This window comes from Cavia porcellus, unplaced genomic scaffold (genome assembly GCF_034190915.1).
Source record: "Cavia porcellus strain 051 isolate PalLab524CR breed Dunkin Hartley unplaced genomic scaffold, mCavPor4.1 scaffold_2, whole genome shotgun sequence".
NCBI lineage: Eukaryota > Metazoa > Chordata > Mammalia > Rodentia > Caviidae > Cavia > Cavia porcellus.
Genome location: NW_026947485.1, coordinates 69041920 through 69065511, shown reverse-complemented (window position 1 = coordinate 69065511; position 23592 = coordinate 69041920). Strand labels below are relative to the sequence as shown.

At 40.9% G+C, this 23592-nt stretch overlaps 1 protein-coding gene and 1 long non-coding RNA gene across 5 annotated transcripts in view; one reads left to right on the top strand and one right to left on the bottom strand.

Annotated features, from left to right (window-relative positions):
* The window catches only part of LOC134474675 (uncharacterized), a 42896-nt gene extending 30568 nt beyond the window's left edge, over nucleotides 1-12328 (top strand). Inside the window, exon 3 of the long non-coding RNA XR_010045556.1 lies at nucleotides 10505-12328. This is a non-coding gene — a long non-coding RNA (uncharacterized LOC134474675). The remainder of the gene's footprint in view (nucleotides 1-10504) is intronic.
* On the bottom strand, nucleotides 1013-22857 carry Steap4 (STEAP4 metalloreductase). 4 transcript variants are annotated; one of them, XM_003474977.5, is made up of 5 exons: nucleotides 22708-22857; nucleotides 7854-8311; nucleotides 6715-7242; nucleotides 5244-5408; nucleotides 1013-3972 (listed from the first exon to the last, which is right to left on the bottom strand). In XM_003474977.5, the coding sequence occupies exons 2-5, from the start codon at nucleotides 8307-8309 to the stop codon at nucleotides 3673-3675; spliced, it is 1449 nt and encodes a 482-aa protein (XP_003475025.1). In that variant the 5' UTR covers nucleotides 8310-8311; nucleotides 22708-22857; the 3' UTR covers nucleotides 1013-3672. The 4 variants fall into 4 exon arrangements, with proteins under 4 accessions (XP_003475025.1, XP_063099247.1, XP_013013862.1 ...); XM_063243177.1 differs by lacking the exon at nucleotides 22708-22857 and adding an exon at nucleotides 22426-22597; XM_013158408.3 differs by lacking the exon at nucleotides 22708-22857 and adding an exon at nucleotides 21054-21210.
* Nucleotides 22858-23592: the final 735 nt, after the last annotated feature.

The window sequence follows — 23592 nt, the reverse complement described above, 5'->3', positions numbered from 1 at the left end:
CACTTTGGGTCTTGGTTAGAATAAATCCAGGGCCTGGGTACACTGTCCTGCTCTTCTCCATTCTCCTCTCTGACCTATCTACCCTGGATCTTCTCCCTCCTCCCATTTGAGTCCTACATGAAAGTTCTGGATTTGACCTTGAGCTTGAAGTAAATTATTCTTTTCCTAAATTCTACTGAACCAATCTTTAGAATGAAGGATTTTTTTTAGGTTGTAATTACAGAAAACTAGAAAAGGATCTGATAAGGATATCTGTGAATTGTTGTGGGGTATGCGTTGGCCAGGTAGGCTAGGATTGATGGTAGTGATGGAAAGTGAAAACTATGACTTTGGTGTGCAACCTTGACTGCTATTATACCTTGATTTGGGAGGAATCCCAGAATCTCTTGAGTCCCAGAGATGAAACGCATTATACGCATTTCATCATCGGAGCTCTTTTGTCATACTTAAACAATAGATGTATGAAAAGCTTTTGAACAAATATTTGGTTGAAGTAGATTTGAGTGTGGGCTTTTCCATTTGCTTCTAGCCAGGTTGCCGTTCCTGTCTTTATGTTTTATTTTGTTTTTGAAAGCATCATAACCCGATTGGAGATGTAGCTATCCATTTTCATGGAGTCTGTAATGTCAGGTCATGCAGTCTGAATCCATCCTGAAGTCAGCTTGTCAAACCATTAGCTTGTCTGATGGTATCAGCTTGCAAAGGAAAGGATCTTTCTTGAATTGTGAAACAAATCCAGGGTGGGATATCCTGGACATTCAGTTAGCCAATCCCCCACCCCTCTAAGGTGAGACCAGAGCATACGCAGGATATTGGAATGCATGTCCTGGGTATCAGAAATACAGAAATGTATCACACAGTATTGCAAAGCCACACACAGCCCCTGCTTTTTCATATCCATGAAGTAAGGATCTTTCAGTCCCAGATGCTGTGATCTTTGGGACACAAAACCTTTCCATAACTTCTTTTGGAATCCAATGACTCAAAATCAGAATGGAATGAAACTAGAAAGTAATTTAAAAAGTAATGTTTAATGAGTACACATTTACAAAAGTTCACCTTTCCTTAACATGGGGAAAGCATACTAGAACAAATGGTCTATGAACTTGGCAAACTTTTCGTAGAATACAGAAAACCAGCAATAAAGGAGTTCAGTCTAATTTTTAAAATGTAGAACAGTTTAGATGTGTGAGAAGAAATACAGTGCACCTGACGCACCTGTTTTCCTCTGTTCTGACTGGACCTTAGGCGAACTAGAGAAGTCCGTGGTGACAAGTTGTTTGATGGCTTCAAGTGCTGAGAGGGGCGCAGGGAGGAGTGGGAGAAAGAAGGTGGCTGTCTCTGGTAAGCTGGTAAGGCTTGGTGCCCTTGCGGCTGGGCTAAAGTTGAGCAGTGTAATACTTTTGCCAAAACCAGAGGGCTGCTCTTTAACTTTAGACCTGAACGGAAGGTTTTTATTAAGACGTGGGTTGAGCATTTCTCACAGGCTGTGCAGAGTAGAGTTTATTTTTTACTATGGATAAATGTTTTCCCTACGTGCAGCACTTTCTCTTTTTAGTGATGGACTATGACTGTTACTGCAATGGGAGTGCTTTTAACTCAAAGGCTTCCCTAGCTCAGTGTGGACACTCAGTGTTCCAGCCAGCTGTGTCCTGCATGGCTGTTTGCATAACGAGGGTGAGTAGTGACATTTTTTGTCTTTTCACTGAGGTCCTTGAGGAACCCCACATACCATAGCTACTCAAAGTCTTCCAGCTTTTTATATCCTTGCTTGGTGGATCAAGAAAAGGCTGGATTAAAGGCTCATATACTCTGTGTATCTTTGCAACTATTGATAAGAAAACACTAACTGAAATAAAACCCCAAATCTAAAATGGTTTGATGAAACTAAGGCCCTCATCCAATCCTAATGGTATTGATCAGATCAATTCACAATTAAGGTGGCAATACCTAGCAAACAAAGGGAACATTCTCTAATTTTGTAGTTATAATTTTGGCAAGCATTCTGAGGAGATAACTGATACTATGGAAATATAAGGCATGAAGATATTCTCTGAGTATTTTTAGTTTTGGTATACAAGAGACATACCCTCTATGCTCAATTAGGGCAGTTTAAAAAAACAGACAAGCCTCTCTTTGCTTTAAAATTAGGTAGCCATTAAATAAATGTCTATGTCATGTAGGACAGTGAAGCATTTAATAGATGAAGCAGGAAGTAAAACAATATACAGTACTGACAGAACTATGTTCGAAAAGTTTTATAGAAAAATATCCTGGATTGTGGGTGATGTTTTAATATATTTTAATCACTCTGTATTATGTTATATATAGTATATAATACTAAAAGTTAAAATGAGAGGGAAAAAGAAATGGTTTTTGTAGATTAAGCAGAAAAGTGTTAAGCCCCATGCCTGTTGGTGATCTCAGTGACATGTGGGAAGATTGTGCCCAAGTCTCCTTGTAGCAACATCCGTGAGCTGGGGTGGCTAATCCTGTTGAAGGTCACCTTGGAAAGGGCTCCATCCTATAGAAACAGAGTGAGCACCTTCCTACATTCCTGCAAGGATTTGACAAGGAACCAAGTCTCATAACAACCACTGCTCACACCTCTCTGCCCCATAACTGTCCATGATTTTCTCTCATCTATACATTGGCTAAATTTACATTTTCAGAAAATTCATATAAGTTTACTGCTTAAAATTAAAACAGACTAAGACAAATGACAGGTACATTATGTCCTTGTACTAGACATTAATTTCATAGATGACTAGTATTGAATATTATTTAGAAAAATATAATGTATAAAGCATTGCACAATAGCTGAAAATACCAAAACCAATATAGCACAGTTTGGCAATATTTATTTAGCTTGCTAGCTAAAGTTCTGGTTTATTTGAACATTTTGCACAAAGGCTGCTGTCAATACTTCCTTATTTATTACACATCAAGAAGAACTCAAATGGATATTTTTTCCCATTTTATTCAATCTCTCGTACACCCGTTCCTTAGAGAGGAAAGGACTGTATAAAAATTATGTAGATTTGCAAAATCCCAAGGCATGGTCGCTTCCAATAAGTTGTGTCTTAATATAGTTCCTTAAAGCAGACATTCACATGGCATAAGCCAAACCAAGTGACACATTTAACTATGGAGTTTGTTACTGCAGGGCTGCAGAGCACTTGCCCAGTATGAGCAAAGGTCTGGGTGTGACGCCCAGCAATGAGAGTAAAAATCACTGGGGGAATTTGTGTCTTTTGTTCAGCTATACCCAGCAAGGCCTGAGTTTCTGGCCACCATCAGGCTGTGTTTTCTGTCTCTTTAAGTTAGCCCTTGTATCAGAGCAGGAAGTTGCATGTACTTTTCCTGGATTTTGCAAGACATTATGTCACATTGGTTGCCCACAACAAAGAACCTTCTCAGCATGAAACCACAAGACTAATCTCCACCCCACATGCCTCTATCCTGCCTACCCAAGGGAGCTCCACAGCCTCCAGGGAAAGAAATGGTGAGGCCCTGAGCTCACTCACCACTGAGATAGAACGGAGGTCTCTTCTGATCTGGAACTTTCTCAAAATCCAGGCAAAATTTCCTTCTGTGAAGATAAACCTCAGATGGTGGTGGGGAACTAAAACTATCTTAACTGTGGCCGTGTCTTCCCTCACACATTTAATACTAGATTTCAGAGGCCCAGGTACATTCAGCTTTGTTTGAAACATCTGATTTTCTAAACAGTAGTGGTTTTGAGGATTTCGAGTTCTTCTCCCAGCCCTGGCGGATCCGGGTGAGGGTCTTGTCTATGCATGGCATGATGAGGATAAACTTGACCACCAGCACCGTGCAGGGGGCGATGAGCGCTAAGATGTAGGCTGACGGGAGATACCACCTCAGGGCCGAAGGGGTGAGGAACCTCTTCCCACCGTACACCAGCGTGTGGGCTGTGCACAAAGTCAGGGTCAAATAGCCCAGTTTGGACTGTAAACAAAAAACCAAAACCAAACAAAAAGCATATTAGCATTATTTTCCTTTCAAGCAAACACTATGAGCCAGTGGAGTTTATTTGTCAATCACCATAAACATTTGAAATCTTCAAGATTGAGGATGTTCTGATAAGTACAGAATAAAGCATTATTAAACTGTTTTAAGATGGTATTTCATTAAAAGAAAGACTGTTTAAAAATGACATGGTAGCTTTATCTTAACTTGGCTACATGGAAACATTTCCTAGGAGTAAACTCTTCTGATTCAGAATAAATAATGTTCCTTCCCTTGGTCCCCAGTGCTAAACTCTTATTTATCATTGATTCTGGAGGGTAGAGGTGACTATGATGTCAAGCTGCCCGTTAAATGTTACCGACCAAAAATACATGCTACTTACGGCATAAAGAGCAATTACTACATTTTTTACTTTGTAGATTTTCTATGGGGGGGGGGTGCTTCTAGATTCTAAAGCTCTGTTTATTTTGGCATTAATGCCTTGAGTGAAGGTGTTGTCATGAACACTCTTAGCTTGCACTTGGTTCCCTGGCAGGAACTGCAAGCTTTTGCATTCAAATCTAATTTCAATGACTAATGGTTTATTTTATGACACTGGTTCTCAGTGGGCCCGCATCAGAATCATCTAGAGGGCTTGTTAAAACTAACTGCTGGGCTCCACCTCTGGAGCCTGTGATTCAGCAGTCCTGGGTGTGGCCTGGGCCTTTGTGTATCTAACAAGTCCCCAAATGACCCAGAAACTGCTGCTGCTGCTGCCACAGTTAAGAATCAGTGATCTGCAGGGAGAGGCACTTAACAGGGATATTTACTAACTGGCTTTAATGAATGTCTGTGAAGTGATTGTTGCTTTGAACGTTTTAAATTTTTTTTTTCAAGATCTACCTTTATTAATATGTTCATGCCAGAACTTTAATTTTCAGAAGATGAAATTTTGTCTTTGGATTTCTTTTCAGCTTGTACCTAATACATGTCCAAACATAAAGTTGAATAATTTTTGGCAGTTTTCACTGTAAAGTCTTAGCTGAGGCTCCAGGAGCAGCCAGAAATCACAACAGGGGACCCCACAAGGAAATGAGACCACTATCCTCTTTCTAACCAGAGGTCAGAGTTTCAGATGTATGCGTTTAATGAGATTGCTAGAGAAACCATGGAGCATCACGCAAAATAAGGCCTGGCATGAGACAGAAGTGAGCATGTTTGTAAAGCCATACTCACCTTGCAACATTAAGTTTAAACCTTCAAATATTTACCTGCACAAATCGGAACTCTCTCCAGTTGACCATGTTGCTGACTGATGGCAAGGAGGTGATTCCCAAGAGTAAAAACAGAAAAAATCCAAGGATTCCCAAAGATACATAGGAATCACTAAGCCAGGCTAAAGAGATACTGAAGGGATCATCTTTCTTGTTTATCGCCTAAGAAAAATTATCAGCAATTTTTAAAAATACATTTTTTCCACAAATTGCCCACAATTTAAAAGGAACTAAAACATAATTTTTAATGTGTGATTTGCCCAAAGCAAATTGTATGGCATTTCTTATTGATCATTTAAAAATAAACACACTTAGAAGTAGTTTTGGTTAAAAAAAATCTGTTCTGCTGGTTATAATTCTTGGTTATAATTCTCTGTTTGCTATAATCTTTTAAAAAATTTTTTTAAAAATAAATTTTGACTCTAGAAATTGTGTAAGGAGTTTTAATTTACCTTGTAAATTGTAAAAAAAGTAAACACATTTCTTTACCAAATGGCTTTTTGTTCCCCAAAGCTTTATGCTCTTAAATAATACATCAGAATTCTACAATTCTGTAATATATCAAGTCTTCTTTATATCCTGATTATTCACACATAAAGTTTGAGTAGTTTCGCCTTGATGTTGTGATAATGTAACAGGGAGTCTCTCCTATTACAACTGAGAAGAATCAGACCCAAATAGTAGATTTTTTCCTGAGAAATATTTTAAGAAAAAAAATGTAGAGAAACCCACAAAGATATCATCAATGAGCTATTGACTCATCAGTATGTTTTTGCAATCTTTCATACTGCACTAGAACTAGTCAAAATCAGATATTTCTAAACTAGAACTGACTTAGAGCACTAAACTGGTTCTGAGTCTTTTTCTTTTTGAGACAGGATTTCACTATGCAATTTGCTCAATTTGTAGCTCAAGCTGGTCTTAACCTCAAAGTGATCTTCCTGCCTCATCCTCCCAGATGCTGGGATTATAGGTGTGTGCTGTCAAGTCCAGCTGATTCTGAGTCTGGTAATTATATATAACACACTATTTCATATTTGCTCAGAATCATTTTGTTTTCTTGTTATGGAGGCCAGTTTTCTGTAAGTCAAAAGCATTAAGGGCATTACAAACACTCTTGTGAGCTTGTTTGCACTGCTGCAGTGTATTTGAGCAGCCTCCTTACAGGACATTTGGCTTTCACTTCTGAACCTAAGGGGCAAACATAAAACCTTGCCAGTGTCGCAGTGAGTCCTGAGAGTGCAGATCTGTCTCCAAGTGAGCCCAGGGATCTAACTTGTACTCTCGATAGCTGTATGAGATCTGAAAGGATTCATTAAAACCCCAGATGTGATGTTTCTAATCCTACTTACTTTAGAAAATAAAGATGCTTACAAGAGTCATTTTCTATAGTTGTGAAACAGAACACGATACAGCAACATTCCCCTTTGATTTGGGAATAGGAGGATGCAAAGGAAAAGAGATTTACCTGGGTAACTGTTATGTTTCTCAACCTCCATCGTACGTAATACCGAATAGGAATCACGAGTGTGTAGATGACATGCAGGAAGGCGAACCCCAGGGCCACCAAACCGAGCTGCTTTCTGCAGAGCATCCAGTGGTCCAGCCAGTCTGGGAACCGGAAGTATTTGGTACCTCGGTAAAGTTGCAGGATGGCAGCGATAACACCGGGGAGGTAAACCAAGGCAAGCAGGACCAGTGCTGTTATCGGAAAGACACGGTTGGGAATGGAAATGGCCAGGCGAAATGTGTTATCTTCCTTTTTATAAACATAAGGGTAGATGATGTCTCTGATTACACAGTAGAAGAAGAAGAAGATGCACAGCATGGCAGACAAACACAAGGGGAACCTCCACATCGGGAAGAGCTGCAGGGGGTAGTTCTCAATCTCCTTGGCCGCCACCAGAGCTCCTCGATCCAGGGGAGTGAGTCCCAGAGTGCGGACAATATCCATCACTCTGTGTTTTGCGTTGGTGTCATTTCCGCAGACAAACACCTGGGTTAAAATAATTCATGAATTTGTATTTACACTTGTTCTTTAATAATTATTTTGGAAGTCTATATAAACATCACACAGAATTACATGTAGCAGTAAATTGCTTTCCTGACAGAGATGTGGAATAAATTCAGAAGATGGTGTTTTACACATGTGCATGTGTGTTGCATAGCTCAGGATCCAGGTGTTAAGTGGAGGGTGGTCTTGGGTTTATCACGCTGACCTGAGTTGTCCACTTCCTTCTGTGAGTGTGGGTATACATTACTCACGATTGCTTCCAATCTCTAGTCATGCATGAAACCAGTTTTATGCAAGGTAATGGGAGTGCAAAAGGATACCCAACAAGCTGTATTCATTTGTAGTGGAGATAAGAGGCCTCCAAAGACTGAGGTCTGTGGGTTCCATCCAATTAAAAGCTGACGGTTATAGACACTTAGAAATGAATCACAACAATTGACTACCCTTCACGATCAAGAAAATTATGCTTGGTACATATTAGAAAAATGGAATACTAGGCATTTTATTTTGAAATTTTATTTTGAGACTTCTGGGGTAAGTGCATATTAAAAGATTCACCTTTTAAATAGTGAGTGGAAATTATTTAATCTTACCTGTCGACTTGCATCCAGTGCTCCAGACTGGAGAGCCCAGGCTGAGATGGTATTAAATGCTTTTACCACGTGGGCTCCTGGCACCAACTGAGCAAGGTACTCTGCATTCGATTCTGGATACTGATTGATTTTGAGGTTGTTGCTGACATCTACCAATATTTTCCCATTGAGAACCTCAGTTAGATCTATGAAAAAATTATAGTGGTCCCTGTGGATTGCTACGATTATGATGTCAGATTTCTGGGCTGCTTCTGGGTAGCTCAAGACCTCTGCACCACTGGGCAGCAGGCTGGACATCTGGGGGTTTCGACTTCCATAAACAACAGCATGACCACACTGGAGCATCTTCAATCCCAGAGATCTCCCAAAATCCCCTGTCCCAAAAATACACACAGTCACTTGCTTTTGTGAAGAAGTCATGGTAAGAGGAAGTGCATTCATACAAGGGTTTTCCATTCCTGAAGACAAATCACAAAAACCAGAAATATGAGTGGCTGGGGCATGGAAAAATTAATTAGAATTACATCCAGGAACTAGTGTAATTAACAGATGTTCTAATCTTCTAATTGTCTCAAGTATATTCTCCCCCAAATTAGGCAAGAATAAAAATTGTCATGTATATTTTATTTAACAGAGTCACTAGTGTAAGCCTTTCTCTGTTGGATAAAGAGATGTAGTAAAAACACTTACTGGTGAAGGTTTTAAACTATGGACTTATATTGTAGTTAGTACATTAGTGAGCACCTGGTTCCAAATATGGTATTTGTATTAATAGATTTTCTAATATTGAGTTTATAGAATGAATCTTTGTATTCTTAGAATAATTTTCATTTGACCCACATACACTTTCTGCTTAAAAATTGCTGGATTCTGTTTGTTAATGTTTCACTTAGGGCTTTTGTGTCACTTATATAAATGAGTAAGCCTATAATTTCTGTATTAATGAGCCAATCATCAGATTTTGCTTTGAAAATTTTTGGAAACATAACTATGATTATTGTAAATATTTAAAAATTATCTGAACTAAAGTTAAATGATTCTTAGAAAATTCTTACACTCCCCACTTATTTCTATATGAAGCAGCTGTGCAGCATATGAATTTATCAAGATGCAGGTGTAGAAAACAGCTCAGGTGTAAATTTCTCTTATTTGTAATTTGTTCATGATCAGTTTTAATATTTTCTTCTTAAGATGCAACTTGGAAGTCCAGTGTACCATATTTGGGATGTTACTCTAATCCTTAAACTTTATTTTCACTCTCAAAACTTCAAAGAAATTGCTGAGTAAATGGAAGATGCAAAAATAATAAAGGGACATTAAAGTGTCACTGATTATTCATTAGTGATTCATTAGGCGGTTGGTTATTTCTTATGAATATTATATAAACTATGACTGATACTTTTTTGGATACATTTTCAGATTTGTTTAAACCTTCACGGTTCTCAGAGACTGAGGTCTCTGGGCTCTCTTTTGCTTCACTGCTTCCCAAAAGCTCAGTTTTGGTCCTACAGTTTATGTGTCTTGGTTTTTGTTCTGGGTTTACTCGTACACCTGTGCCTGCTTAGCTCTCTGCACCATAGTCCCGCAAGAACAGGCTTCATGGTTAAACCTTCCCTCTTTCTTCTGGCACACAACTGTTGTTTTCTTTTTTGAGATGGTCTCCCTAGTATTTCAGGCTGACCTTAAGCTCACTATGTAGCCCAGTGGCCTCAAGCTAGAGCAATCCTCCTGCTTCAGCCTCCTGAGTGCTGGGATTAGAGGTGTGCCCACCATGCTGGATTGGAGTGGCACACAGTGCTGAGATGTTTCATAGGGTCCCTGTTTTGACCCAGGGAACACAGCACTGGTCATCTCTAGCCATGGCCAACTTAATTTTGCTTGTACTGTCTTTCCCGTGATCCCTGGCCCTTTAACTCTCTTCTAGCTCCTCAGAAGCATCTCTTTAATAAGGTATCTGCACACAGCCCTTGCTTGCAAGATAATCCAGAAAAATATAATATTTTCTGATTTTTCTAAAAATGAAAATTACTTGGTTGGATGTGGTGGCACATGCCTGTCCTCCCAGCACTTGGGAAACTGAGGCAGGAGAATTGCCCTGAGTTCGAGGCCAATCTGAGTTACGTAGTGAGTTGTTCAAGGCCAGCCTGGGCTACGTAGTGAAATCTGATCTCAACAATCCATAAAAACAAAGGCAAGCAAGCAAACAAAAGTTACCATTCCAGGAAAAGTTACCATAATTAGAATGATGAGATAACGTAAAAACAAAAATCCTGGTAATTCTTTGCGTTTGAATGCTTGGGAAAATATCCTAATAATAGGCACTCACAGAAGTGGATTTATACATACTTTGCACTACAAAGGCGGTCAAATGAAGGGGGCATTTATAGTAAGTGTTATTGTGGAGAACGCTGTTACACCAGGACAGAGCTGTAATTCAAAATAACTGTGTGTTATCACAAATTCATGGAGGTAGTAGGTTTCCTGTGCAGACTTTAAAAAAAGTCCTAGATGGAAAAAACAGAGAATCATAAGAAAAGTGGTAAACAGGAGGATTTTCTAAGGAAAGAAGGGTGGAAATGGAACATGACGGAGTGTTTTCTGTTCTCTTTGCTCACCCCGCGGGCCCCATGCCTCGCTGTGTGGCTGGACAGGCCCCGAGTGTCTCTGGGAAGCGTGAGGACTCCGGTGGACGCAGAACTCCAGCTGGCAGTGACCCAGATCGAGGGCAAAGCCAGCGCCGGTGACCGGGGACATTGCGGGGCCTGCACCCCGCGTGGCAGTCAGCGGGGTCAGAGTGGCCCAGCCCCTCTGGACAGCAGACACCACGCGTTTTAAATGCTCACACCTGACGAAGCAGTGCCTGCAGAAACTGCCACTGTGACACAGGAATAGTGCCGGATGCCAGCGGGCACCTGACACACACATGGCTCTGCACGCGTGTCTCCCCGGCACCTCACACTTGCGTGCACTTGCACGCTCGGGACGTGGATCTGTGATCGCTTCGTCAGCTTCACTCCATAACTGCCCATTTGTTCTCTACCATTTCCTCACTTGAAGAAGGTTACACAGATAAAGCAACGTGTAAACATCGTGAGCCTGGCCTTCCCTTATCTGAGGTGTTGTACCTATTGTGTGCCTATTTGATTTCTGAGTAGGATTCTAAGCTGTGTGTATGCACCATCGTTTGTTGATTGAACCCAGAACCACAGAGTACATCTGTAGCACTGTTTCACTATGTAACATAGGGCAATTTGATAGTTTTCACTTCTGAGTATTGCAAAGTTGCTATGAACAGTCCTACCCAGGTTTTTGTATGAAAATAACTGTTCATTTGCCTGAGATAAAGGTTGGACAGTGCTTTCCAGAGTGGCTGTACTACGGTAGCAATTAAGGCGTGACTGCACTTCTCATTTTTGCTATTTTGATGTTTCATTGTGGTTTTAACTTGTGTTTCTCTAATGGCTAATGGTGCAGAACGTTGTTACCTGATTATTAGCCACCTGCAAATTCTCTTTATTGAGGCAGCTCTTTATATCTTTGGCTCATTTTCTTTTGCTTATTTTCTAACTGAAGCCATATATTTTTAACTTTGAGTTTTGACTATCCTTTATACATTTTAAATGAGTCCTCTGTCAGATCTGTAGTATACGCTCCCAACCCATAGTTTGTTTTATTTATTGTCCTATCAGAGTGTCTCACAGAAAAAGTTTTTAAATTGAAGTCAGCTGGGTGTAGTGACACACACCTGTAATCCCAGCACTTGGGAGGCTGAGGCAGGAGGAGCTCTGTGAGTTCAATGCCAACCTGAACTACATAGTGAGACCTGTCTCAAAAAACTGAAGATAGAAAATTGATGATGCCTAGTTTACTTTTGCTATTTAACAACTCATTTGAAACTCTAAATCCTAAATATTTTTTTCTACAAGTTTAAATTTTACACATTAATCCATGATCCATTTTTAGTTAACTGTGGCGCAATGTATAAGTTTTATGTCAAGGTTCATTTTTTGCCCATGAATATTAGCTAACTGCCGTCTTGCAATTCATTGAAAATACTGTATTTCATCGAATTGCTGTCATGCCTTTGTGAAATATCAATTTTTGGGCTAGGATGCAGTTCAGTTTGGTAGAGTACTTCCCTACATTGCACAGGGACCTCAGTTTAATTCTCAGTGCCAACAAAAGGTCAATTGTCCATGTCGGTATGGGTCAGTGTCTGCATTCTCTATTCTGTTCCACTGATTTAAATATCTGTTCCTATGCTAATAACCACAAAATGTTGATGGCTATAGATTAATAATATTGTAGACTAGGTTATAGTGACTGTCTCTACTGTATTTTTTTGCGAAATTATTATACAAAGAAGAGTTCCTTCTCTTTTCCATATAAGATTTAAAATAGTCATAAATAATCGTTATAGTTAGAAAAACCAATGCCTTAAAAATTCTTCAAACAATAAAAACTAGTTGATTTTGTTGTTTGTTTTTTGCGACTGAGTCTATGTAGTTCAGGCTGGCCTTGAACTCACTGTGTGGCCCAGGCTGGCTTTGCACTCACAGAGATCCTCTTGGCGCAGCTTCCAAATTCTGGGATTAGAGGTATGCACCACATGCAGCTTGGTAGATTTTTAAGGAGAGAAATATATAAAAACATAATAGCAGTGTGTGTGTGTGTGTGTGTGTGTGTGTGTGTGTGTGTGTGTGTAAAATGAATGTGAATTTAAAATTATATGATAGACTATAGGCACAGACTTTATTTAGATGGTAAGCCCTTTGTTATCAGCTAGCTTGGTCAAATAAAGTTTGTGCCTTCTCCATACCTTGGAATAGACCCTGTTCTCAGTTCTTTTAGTAAGAAAGATCAGCAACAAAACAATAGCTCTTCTAAAAGTGGCTACTTTCTTGCCTCTCACTTGGAAAATGGATTATTTGTTTCCCCCAAAGGCTTTACAGAATGAGGAAAAAAAATGTGTCAATACTTATGTGTATAATACCACTTATAGAAGGAAAAGGAAGAAAACTCTCTCCCTCTATCTGATGCAGATAATTATGAGAGGAAAAATTAGACACTATGAAATCCTCTTACTTTTTACATTCTCAAAACATTAAAAAAAAAACAATGAAGACATTCCTGTATGAAGGCTCAGCCTTAGTTACACACATCATTAGGAATCTTGTTTCTTAGCTTGCCTAAGTTTGCAAACTAAAAATGCAAAAAAAAGTTTCATATGAAAAACTTTTAGAAGTAATAAAGAAACCCACTATGAGGACAAAACTATCATCATCGTGACCTAGAAGTGTGAGTGACACAACGTAGTGTCTTCCTTCAGCCACTGAACAACTTCTAAGGGTTACACAGCTGCAAGCACTTCTGCAGAGGCGTGCACTAGAAAACAGTGTGGCTCTCCCTGGTACATACGAGGCTGGGCAAAACCTGGGCACTGGCTTTAATGTTCCTAATAAATCTCTAAAATAACGCTAAAATTGAGAATTGTTGCCTTAACTCTTTTATCGTTATTTTTGTTTGTTAGCTCTCTGTAATGGCCTGCAGCACTCTTTTCCTTTCCTGTTACACAGTGAAGCAGACAGGTTTGCTGAAATGCTAGTGAACTGTGTGCTGAGATTCTGAATCTATTCATGAGAGATGTAGTGGAGGTTTGTGTACCTAAAAACCCAAAGCCAAGCAAATAAATCTCGGAGCTCCTAAAGTACCCAGGGTTGAGCATCACTGAATACAGAAAAAGGTTTTGGTGAGGGGAGATCGAGTGGGGCCAGGTACTGGGGATCTTGTACTGGGTTCCCAAATCACTTCGCTTCCTTTACAGTTCTTTCTTTTAAGAACTTTTGGCAGGGAGGCTGTAATTCCTCTCCACGAAAAATTCAGAGCAAGAATCCTTGGGTGTGCAGGTGTTATGAGGAGAGGGCTAGACAGCCAGACTGGGGACATGGTGTCAGACTGCAGGAAGCTCTGATTGGCAACCCTCTCAAGGAAACCTCAAGAGCTGCTTTCTAGGACCCACAACATTACAGTACAGTTTGATCAAAGCTCACAGATGGGTCATGGGATTACCTCACAGCCAGTCTCTCCTAGAAAGCACACTGTCTTGTTAGTCACTTGTATAAAATCATTGTTAAAGTCTCTATTTGAGAACCCAGCTTTGGATTTGGAACATCTGATTTTCTAAGGCACAATCCAGTTCCCTGTGGATGGACACACACCACACACACACACTTACACACACACATACACGCATAACTCTGTGTTGTAGTACACAAATTCAGTGGTTTGGCTCCTCATTTTCCAGAAAGATGGAATAAGTAGCACCTTCAAACTGTTTAAAATGTGACAGGACTTTTTCTTTAAATTTGATGCCTATGAACAGAGCTTTTTTGGGTTCATTCTGTTGTGTATTCCTTCTGAAAATCTTCACTAACATAATCACATCTCTGTCTCTATAGCTATATGTATATTTGAGGCTTAGCTTATCAGTCAAATATTTCCTTCTGTCACAAGTAGAGGGGCAGGAGGGGCTGTGCAGTGATGTGGTTAGAGCATTTGTTTTAATATATCCCAGGGGCAACTGGAGAGCAAAACTGTTTTAAAAAATATCAAATCCTTATCCTAACACATGAGCCCATCCAATTTGTCCACTGAACTATTTCTGTTTTTAGTAAGATCAAGGCTTTTTAGGGAAAATAAACATATTTGCATTTTACTGAAAATGAGGTACATCCCGCTGTAGTCAAATCAGGAGGCTTTGGTTTAGAAAGGCCACAGATAATATTTTATCAAAAAACTAATGTGGCAAAGGCAGTCGTGAGTTTGACCCCTGGTACCGATAAAAACAAAAAAGACAACAAAACAAAACAAAACAAAACAAAAAAACTAATGTGTCCATATTTAATGAATTTTCCTGATTCTTTTGGACATCTATCATTATTTGTAAGTGAACTGAAAATATGAATGTATATTTTTAATTTTAGCCTTGTAGTTAAAAGTACCTCTGTTTCCAAGGGTCATTACTCCTGGTGGCATTGATGTAGATTTCTCAAAAAGCTCTCTTTTAATATACACGATAACCTTGGTAAATATTTATTGATTCCCTGTTTTGTACCACATACAATTCTATATGCTGAGGATAAAATAGGCGAAGAATACAGATGACTTATAGAGTTAAAACTGAGTGTGTGTGTGTGTGTGTGTGTGTGTGTGTGTGTGTGGTGCCCGGGATACAACGTGGTGCCTCTGAGCCTCAGTGCCTCCGTGCCTTGTGCATACTAAGCAAGCACTTCCTTTACCTCTTAACTTTACCTCTTTTATTTTACCCCAGCATTTAAAAGTATTTTAACTCCTTAAAAAGTGACAAGACAGACAGAAATCCAAATTTATGTGCTTCAAAAACTGTGTGTGTATATTGCTGTAAACAAGTTAGATGATGTATGGATAAATAATAAGGTGATTTCAGATGGCAGTAAGTGCTTTGAAGATTATAGAACAGGGTTACAGGATGAAAAATGCTGCACAAGAGAACAGCAGTCTATTTTCTAGATCTTGTCAGCCTAAGTTTCTAAAGAGCTGCCAAGTGAATGTTGCCAAATTTAGCCAATAAAATACATAACGTCCAATTAAATTTGCATTTAAAACAATGAATAACTTTTTAGTTCAAGTATTTCCCTTGCCTGTTTGGGACATGCACACTAACAACTTTTAACATGAAATTCACATTGGCTGGGGCAGCATAGATTTTATCTGGATTTAATCTGAATGAACCTGACACCAGGGAAGATGCATTGCTTCCGAGGAGACTTCACAGGCAGAAGGGAAGCGAGGTGTAGGTGTTACCAGCTGAGGTAGGAAAGGATCACCCTCACATGGACACTCTTAGAAAATGATTTTGGACCTGATTAGTACAGAAGCTGTGATGGATATTTCAAAGCAATCTCGTGGTTGGTCCTATAACCTGGAAGATTGTGAGCCACTCCTGCACCACTGGGGGGTCTTTATAACTGAGGGATAATTGGAGAGTGTGTTCTCAAAGACAGGGTCAGCTGGAAAGCAACCACAAACTTGTCATTTTTAATTGGAACTAATCAGAACCAAGATAAGATAATTTTGAAATTAAAATATAATTCAACTGGAAATCGTAATTCTAATTACACCAAACTTGCATTTGTTAAAAGAACACAAACACACATAAATCCACACATACGTGTGCACTCATGTACATACACACACCATTGTTTTACTCAAAAGGGAGACAAACTTGAATTAAGGAGCTTTAAAGCTTACCCAAACTATTTTTCAGACCCCATGTCTATTTTACATCTGCATGTCTCCTCTCACAAGTTCCTATTGTGGTCCAGTCTCTTAGCACCACATTGATCAGAGTAAATATTAAAGGAACTGTTATGGATGATACATTGTGTCAACTTGAGAAGTTTAGAAGTTTAACTGAGAGGCTCAGCAGGGAACCAGGATCCTTACTATGTAAACATCCTCAGCCTGTGCAAAAGAAGGCACAGTGAGCTGCACTTGCCCTGAAGGTGGGGTAGGGGGTATAGGGGAAGGGGTTAGGGGTGGGATGGTGGCCTGGTACAATATAAGGGAGGAGAAGATGCTGTTACCCTTTTCCCTCTGGTTGCTGCTGCTTTGAACTGTTGCCCCTCTGCCATGTGCCACCCTGCCTTGGAACCAGCTGATTATGAACTGAAACCTCCAAAAACTGTAAGGTAGATAAACCTCTCCTTCTTTCATTTTGGGTGTTGCATATTTTGTCCTAGCAATGAGGGAAAATTAAAAGTAACCAAGACAGCAACTTCACATCAAGATAAATCAGTACTTTGTGATTTCCATAATAAATTCTGATAACTGGAATCTATATTTTAAAGCTCCCCATTTAAATAAACAACTGAAGATGTTTCTGAAAAACAATTATTTCCATTGTATTGTGAGGCATCTCATAGTTACCTAAGTTACCTAGTGTAGGGCCTTCACACTGAGCTACAGTCCCAGTCCTTAAAAATTTCTTTTCGTTTATCGTGAGACAGGGCTTCACCAAGTTATCCAGGCTAGGTTTGAATTTAGAATCCTTCTGCTTCAGCCTCCCAGAGTGCTGGGATTAGAGGTGTACACCATCATACCTGATTTAAGATTCGCTTTTATGTTAGCCCATAAGATGACACAAAAGAAAATAGTAATCTTAACTTTTTCAGTTTGATCAAGTCACAAGATCATAACTGCAGATCACCTTCACATCATTGTTCTTCATCTTTAGTTGCACTGACATGGCTGCCTCAATGTCCTGAATCGTTTGAAAATGTTTACCTTCCCAGTCATTTTGACTTTTGGATCTGGTGCACAAGGTGGATGAGGAAACTCCATAATGTTTTTAGGAGCCTGCCTTTATGTCAGGTGACACCCCAAAGGCATCATTTTCCACATTTTTGATCACTTCTTGTAAGAACACTCAAGAAAGAAGGCTCAGAACTGCTTTAGAAAGTAGCAAGAATGATGGGGAAGCGCATTGGAAGAGGGGAAGTATTTTGAGAGGGGACTAATGCGATGCATCTTTTATTGCAATAAATTAAAAGATTAAATCCTGCACTTCTGATCACCCCTGGAACATACTTCCACGTGAACTGCTAGGAACTGGCTAGGAACTCATGATGGCATGTATGCTGATCCTCTTAGTAACCTCTTTCCTCTGAGAGAGCCAGGTGTACAGTGGGCTATCTTTCAGTTTTTTACTGATTCTCTAGTTCAACTAAAAATTTCACTCATACCTGCTGCTACTGAGGAGCACATGGCCAGGTAAATGGAAGTGTTTTTATGATTCTGGGGCCAAGCATCTTATTGCCTAGGTTTATTAGCTGCTGTCTAGGCTGGTTAGCTCTGTTTGATTAGGCCTCTGCACATGATAACAAGCTCTAATCATGCCCGGGATAATTTATAGTAGACTTGCTCTGCATTTTTAATCCTGAACAACTCACAAATCTGGGGTTCACCAAAGATTGGCACCAGGACCATGACCAGTAGATCAGCCCCATCAGGAAGACCACACCAGCTGGCTGATTTTGTAGTATTTGGTTTATACACATCACATAAGCGTTTGTTTAACACAGCAATCTTCAACAATCCACTTAAAGTTTAATGCCAAATTAGGGATTTTGTTTTTCTAGCTCTACTATAGTCAGAGATATCCAGGACATGTTTTGATAATTTTAATTAACTTTGTTCAAACAAAACTTCCTATGAATGGGCATGTCTCTTCATATCAAGGATGCTGGGAATAATCTAAATGTGACAACTGCCTCTGTAGTTTAGGGACAGAGCAGTTTTGCAGTGAATCTGACCCTGGCCTACAAGCCTTGCTGCAGGGAACTCTATTCTGTGTCAAAGTATCTCTTCACTACTTTCAGAAGGTTTCTGGGGACTTCTCAGCCTCTCTGATCTTGTTTTAGGTATTGTTCTTCTTTAGCTCTTATTTGGCTCCTGGACATGTTGCTCAGTATTACCTCTAATGCAGATGTGGCTGTTGCATTTTTTTTTTTACCCCAAGGGAGAAACTCCCTCTGCATCCTTGAGTTAGGCTCTGATATACAAACTCAAGAGCAGTGCTAGTTGATGAATCTAATTAAACAGCTCCTATTTTTTAGTTCCTAGGTTATTTATTTATTTTGGTACTGAGGATTGAGCCCAGGTCCTCTCTCAGGCTTAGCAGGTACTCTAACAAACAGATACATGCCTGACTTGTTAGTCTCAGCCCTGTTCAGCGGCATACTTGCAGACATCTGGCAAGCTGGGCGCTTGACATGAGCCCTGGTAGGAGTATTTGAATCAAGAGAATCACCCAGTGCTACAAGTCAGGACTTCTCTTTTTCTTTAGCCTGGTAGCAGTGCACCCCTGGCTTTTTTCCCTATCTGTCACCCCTTTCCCATCAAAGCTATGACAACATGCTCCTGGCGATGGGAAAATAACTGGCCTAGCAGGGTGTTCCTGTTTTCCGGTGGTGACTGTCCATGACGTCTGAATCTCTTTCCATAGAAACCTCCTTTCTGGATGCGGAAGGCATCCAGGTTCTACATGAAAATGGAATTCATGTGGTTATCACATCCTAGCTGAAGTCCCCTGCCCTGCCTATGTCCATACAGGGCAGAGACTATTTTGGCGGTAAGCTTGATACATTTAGACTCTTGTTTCCCTTAGGGAAATAGATACAGGGAACTCTTGGTGTACCACTATTCCCAAACACAATCTTCTAGTTTTCCAAGTATGCCTGAAAAGTAGGGCAATTAGCACACTTTTATTAATAAGTACAATAAATCATTTCCCAATCAAACTGCTTTTTCCCAAACCTACTCTTTAAACAAGTTAGAATACAAAGTAGTATAACTATAAATTTATTTAAAAACTTACCTGGGGCAGTAACATAATAGGATTAGTAAAATAAAGGAAAATGAAACAACAAATTTCCTACAGTTCCTCCCACTTAAAATAATCATAATAATTCAAGCTGCTTGTAGGTAAATGTGTCACACAAAACAATCTCATACATTTGCCCAAATGGCACATAATCAGGAGCCGGACCTTGGCGTTGCTCTCTGATCCTGTTAACTAACCCAGGGCAGGCAGCATCCACGCCCATCTACTATGTCCACGGTGGTTGGTAACTTCCAAACACTTTTTTTTGTTATCACTAATTACTTGGTCTGCTTTCATGCTTTCAGCAGACAGTTACCGAACAGCTTCTATGTTGCATGAAGGGGATAAAGGGATAATTCAGATGGAGCCAGAACTCTAGGATCCCTGGAAATGGCAAGGATGCAGCATATAATCAGACTGCTCCAGTGATCTGTGTAAGAGCCAGGGCAGGGGAAGGTGCAGAGTGGCCAGAAGCCCCGGGGAAGGACACTCATCTTCTGGGAAACGGGACAAGAGAGTTTTCCAAAGCCTGTGCAAAGTTATGCTGACCACCACTTAATTTAGGGTTACAGTTTCCATTCTATAGTAGGAGCAGGCAGAAACGACAGGTGCATCAGCAGTGTTAACTGTGCACTCTGCCTTCCTATTAGGACTCCTACATGCACTGTAGGTCTGCAGCGAGCCCTGGTGCACTCTACAGTTTTTCTCTTCAGTTGAGAGCCCAAAAGAATATCCAGTGTATTTTACTAATAACTTTAAGAAATAGGTGATATGGTTAAGTCACATCTTGGGTGTTTTTTTGTTCAGAATTATAATTCCTTACTTTTCAAAATTACCCTTTGAGCACATTTTCCTTTGAGATAAAAAAAGTGAACTTGTATTCTATTGTGAGATTAGGACTGGTCACACAGAGCACTTCTACATGCAAAGGAAACATGCCTCTCAAAATAATTTCGGAAGTATGTGACTGTTCCAGGACAATATGGGACTCTCTACATGGCTAAATATACTCTTGTAGAACATTGCAGAGAAGAGTTTAGATTAGGATATCAATGTCCTTCCTGCTTCATTAGCATGGAGATTGTTTTAGTAGCCCAGTATATTCTTTTTGCATCTGAAAGATGATCTTCAAACACTATATACATTCTTTGTTCCAAATGCCTTAATGACTTTGAAAGAACAAATTGTTTATACATATAGATCAAGTATTATCATACATTGTTTTAAGCATTAGTTAACCTTTAGGTATTTAGTTTCATTTCTTGCAAAACTGATTTATTCATAGTAAGTAAACAAGTGTTAATTCAAGCCATTTTGGAAATAACCTAAAACACACACACACACACACACACACAGGAAGACTTTTGAGTAACATATCGTGTGGAACTTTTCAGGAAGTCTTCATAGTGAATTCTTCCCGTTGGATGTGTAAAGAAGAGTCAAACATTTGTCTTAATAAATCTTATTTCCACTATTTCCTAGCTGAAACTTTAAAAAAATCCACAAAGCTCAGAAAAATGTATTATTCAGTGTATTCTGGATTCTCATAGCAGGGCTTATGGGTAGCTCAAGCTGTGGTCTCTTTGACTACAAATGACTTTATCCTCTGGGAAAATCTAGAAAAAGTAGCTGCCAGGTGCTCTAGGAAACCCTCCAACTTTGAAGGGCTGCTGTGAATTAGGGCTTGCATTTTTGTCTTGCTAACAGTTTATCAGCCTTCCTAGGATTTTCCTAGGAGACGATTTCTCAATAGCAGTGGATAAAAATATCTAAATTACCTAGGAAGAGAAGGAGAAGGTGAGGTCACAAGACACTGAACTGTGCCTTTGAGACTGGCTGCACACCAGCTCCTCCGATCTTGAAGGAGAACCTGCATCTGTTTCCTAAGGGTATTGTTGAGTGGAGGATGGCTTCAGGAGTCTTTTAGAGATACAGTAACACAGACTCGGTGCTCAAGGCTGCTCCAGTTTCATCTATGACAAATTAAAGTTGTTTGTACCATTGTGCATTTAGAGTTTCCAATTTACTTACAGATTTATAAAACTCTTTCTTAGCTTCTTTTAAACAACAATCAGCAAGTGTAAGCAAGGCAGATGTCAGTTAGGGTCAGGCTTTGCAGATGTTGTGTTTTGAGCCTCCAGTTGATACCTGAACTTCAGCAAAACCATCCATGTTGCTGAATGGAGAAAGCCCTGCACCCGGGTTCTCCGTACACGTGTACCCTGTGCTTTGCAGCCCCGAGCCTGGAGCCTGACAGCGCGAGCACTTCGCTGGGCTTCCTGGGCGCAGTGCTCACCTGGCCGGTGCAACGCGTGCAGGCAGAACCTCTCACAGCGCCAAACTGCAGCGTTCTGGAAAACCTGCGCCTTTGCAGAAAGCTGTATCTCAAGAAAGTCACTACTTCAAATAAATGTGCCATTTTACAAGATTACACCTACTGTACTGGAAAAAAATGTTCTTTCCTGTGAGTGACATTTATATGACTGCCATCTATAGAGTATAGGACAGTCTCACATAAGCAAGGCTGAATAATGGCTTTGAATGCTGAGCATTCTCTGAATGATAAATGTGGTAGGGTTTAGGAGGCTCCTACAGGTAGCGCTTCTCCCTCCATGGCTGGCTAGTTCCCTCATAAAAATGAACCTGTGTTATCGCGGAAAAAGTAATTACTCAGCTACACCTGCAGCATTAATGAGATTTCTGTCACATTTCGAAACTCGGCTTCTCAAGTCACACGGCTTTTCACCTTGCTACCGCTGTGCTCTGTGGACCTCAGGACTGACAGCTTTTCAATTTACATCTGTGAAACTGGGCCTGGGATATCGGGCTTCTGTCTGGATCCAGGAGTCTCATTCTACACGCTTCTCCCATGATAAGACTCATTTCCCACTACAGAGGTCGTCTTTCAAAGAAAGTGCTCAAGTTAAACATCCAGAGGGGGGAAAAGTTACCTTCTACCTGTCCCTGACAGAGAAATGACTTTAATTTCTTTTCACTGTAAATTACAGTCTGAACAATTTTTTCTTTCGAAAAGCAATTCTTAAACTGAGTAAGGAAATTTAGATCGAGATCAAAGAGGTTACAATCTTGGGACAAATTTCCAGCTCTTGGTCAATAATCACCCTCAGAAGGGAGACACTGGCAACCTACATTTCTTCAGTCTTCCTTCTGATCGGCACCAGAGATTCGCACCACCCCAGAAGCGAGCCACAGAATCAAAACCGACCTCCCGCAGGCCTCTCTGCACCGCGGGTGACCGCGAGGAGCGACTCAAGCGCGCGAAGCTGCAAAGCGCGCGAGCGCCTAACGGGTCACGCGCAGCAGCCTGGAGGGCCTCTGCAGGGTGGGGTGCTGGGCCCGCCAGCAGGGAGCAGAGATCCCGGACCTGGGACCCGGGCAGAGGGTGGGCGGAGGCAGGCGAGGGAGCCTCACCTGCGGGAGGTCTGGTCCTGCTCGGCTCGGCTCTGCGCGCGGCGGAGGCAGTGCGGCTGGAGCTGGGCTGAGCGCCCGCTGCGCTCCCGCGGGTATAAGAAGCCCAGGAGAGGAGGGAGGGCCCGCTGGATTTCGCAAGAGCAGCGGTGAAGAAAGGTTTCCAGGAAGTGTTCGAGCTGGGAATCCCGGACAGCTTGAAGAACCAGAACATCCCGTGCTGCTATTGTTGTTGCTTATTCCCGCAGGGCATGATACCCACTCCCCGGCCCTTGGACCTGCAGGGCGCAGGGGCTGGTGGAGCTTGGGCAGGTGGAGGAACTCGGAGCTGGGCTCTGAGGCACAGCACCCCTGGCATCTGGTTCAGTGAGAGGTCCTGTGTCCTCTGAAGCAAGTCCTGGCTTCTCAGGGGCTCACGACTTGGGATGATCTTGAGTTTTCAGGTCTTAATTTAGGCAGAGAAGTCATTGATAGGAGCCAGCTGAGAAGGACCAGGGTATCTTTTGTACCTTTATCTCCCTGGATCTCAGGGGACTGGTGTTAGGGCCTGGGGAACCCCAAACTCCAGGAACGCCAAAGCCCCTCGCGTAACCTGTGCACATCCTCTTGAATGTTCTAGATGGTCTGCAGCACCTAATAAGATGTGAATACTGTTTAAATAGGTGTCACTCTGTATTGGGGAGTAATGACAAGTAAAGTGTATGTTCGGTACGTGTTAAAATGTTTTTCAACATATTTTTGAGGTGTAGTTGGTTGAATTCACAAGTGTGGGTCCCACAGGTGCGGAACCAACCACGTGCAGGGCCGGCGGCATGTGCTAAAGATTGGTGCATCTTTCGATGTGGAGGGATCTGAAAATCCATGGCTATGGCCCGTTAAGGTTTCCAG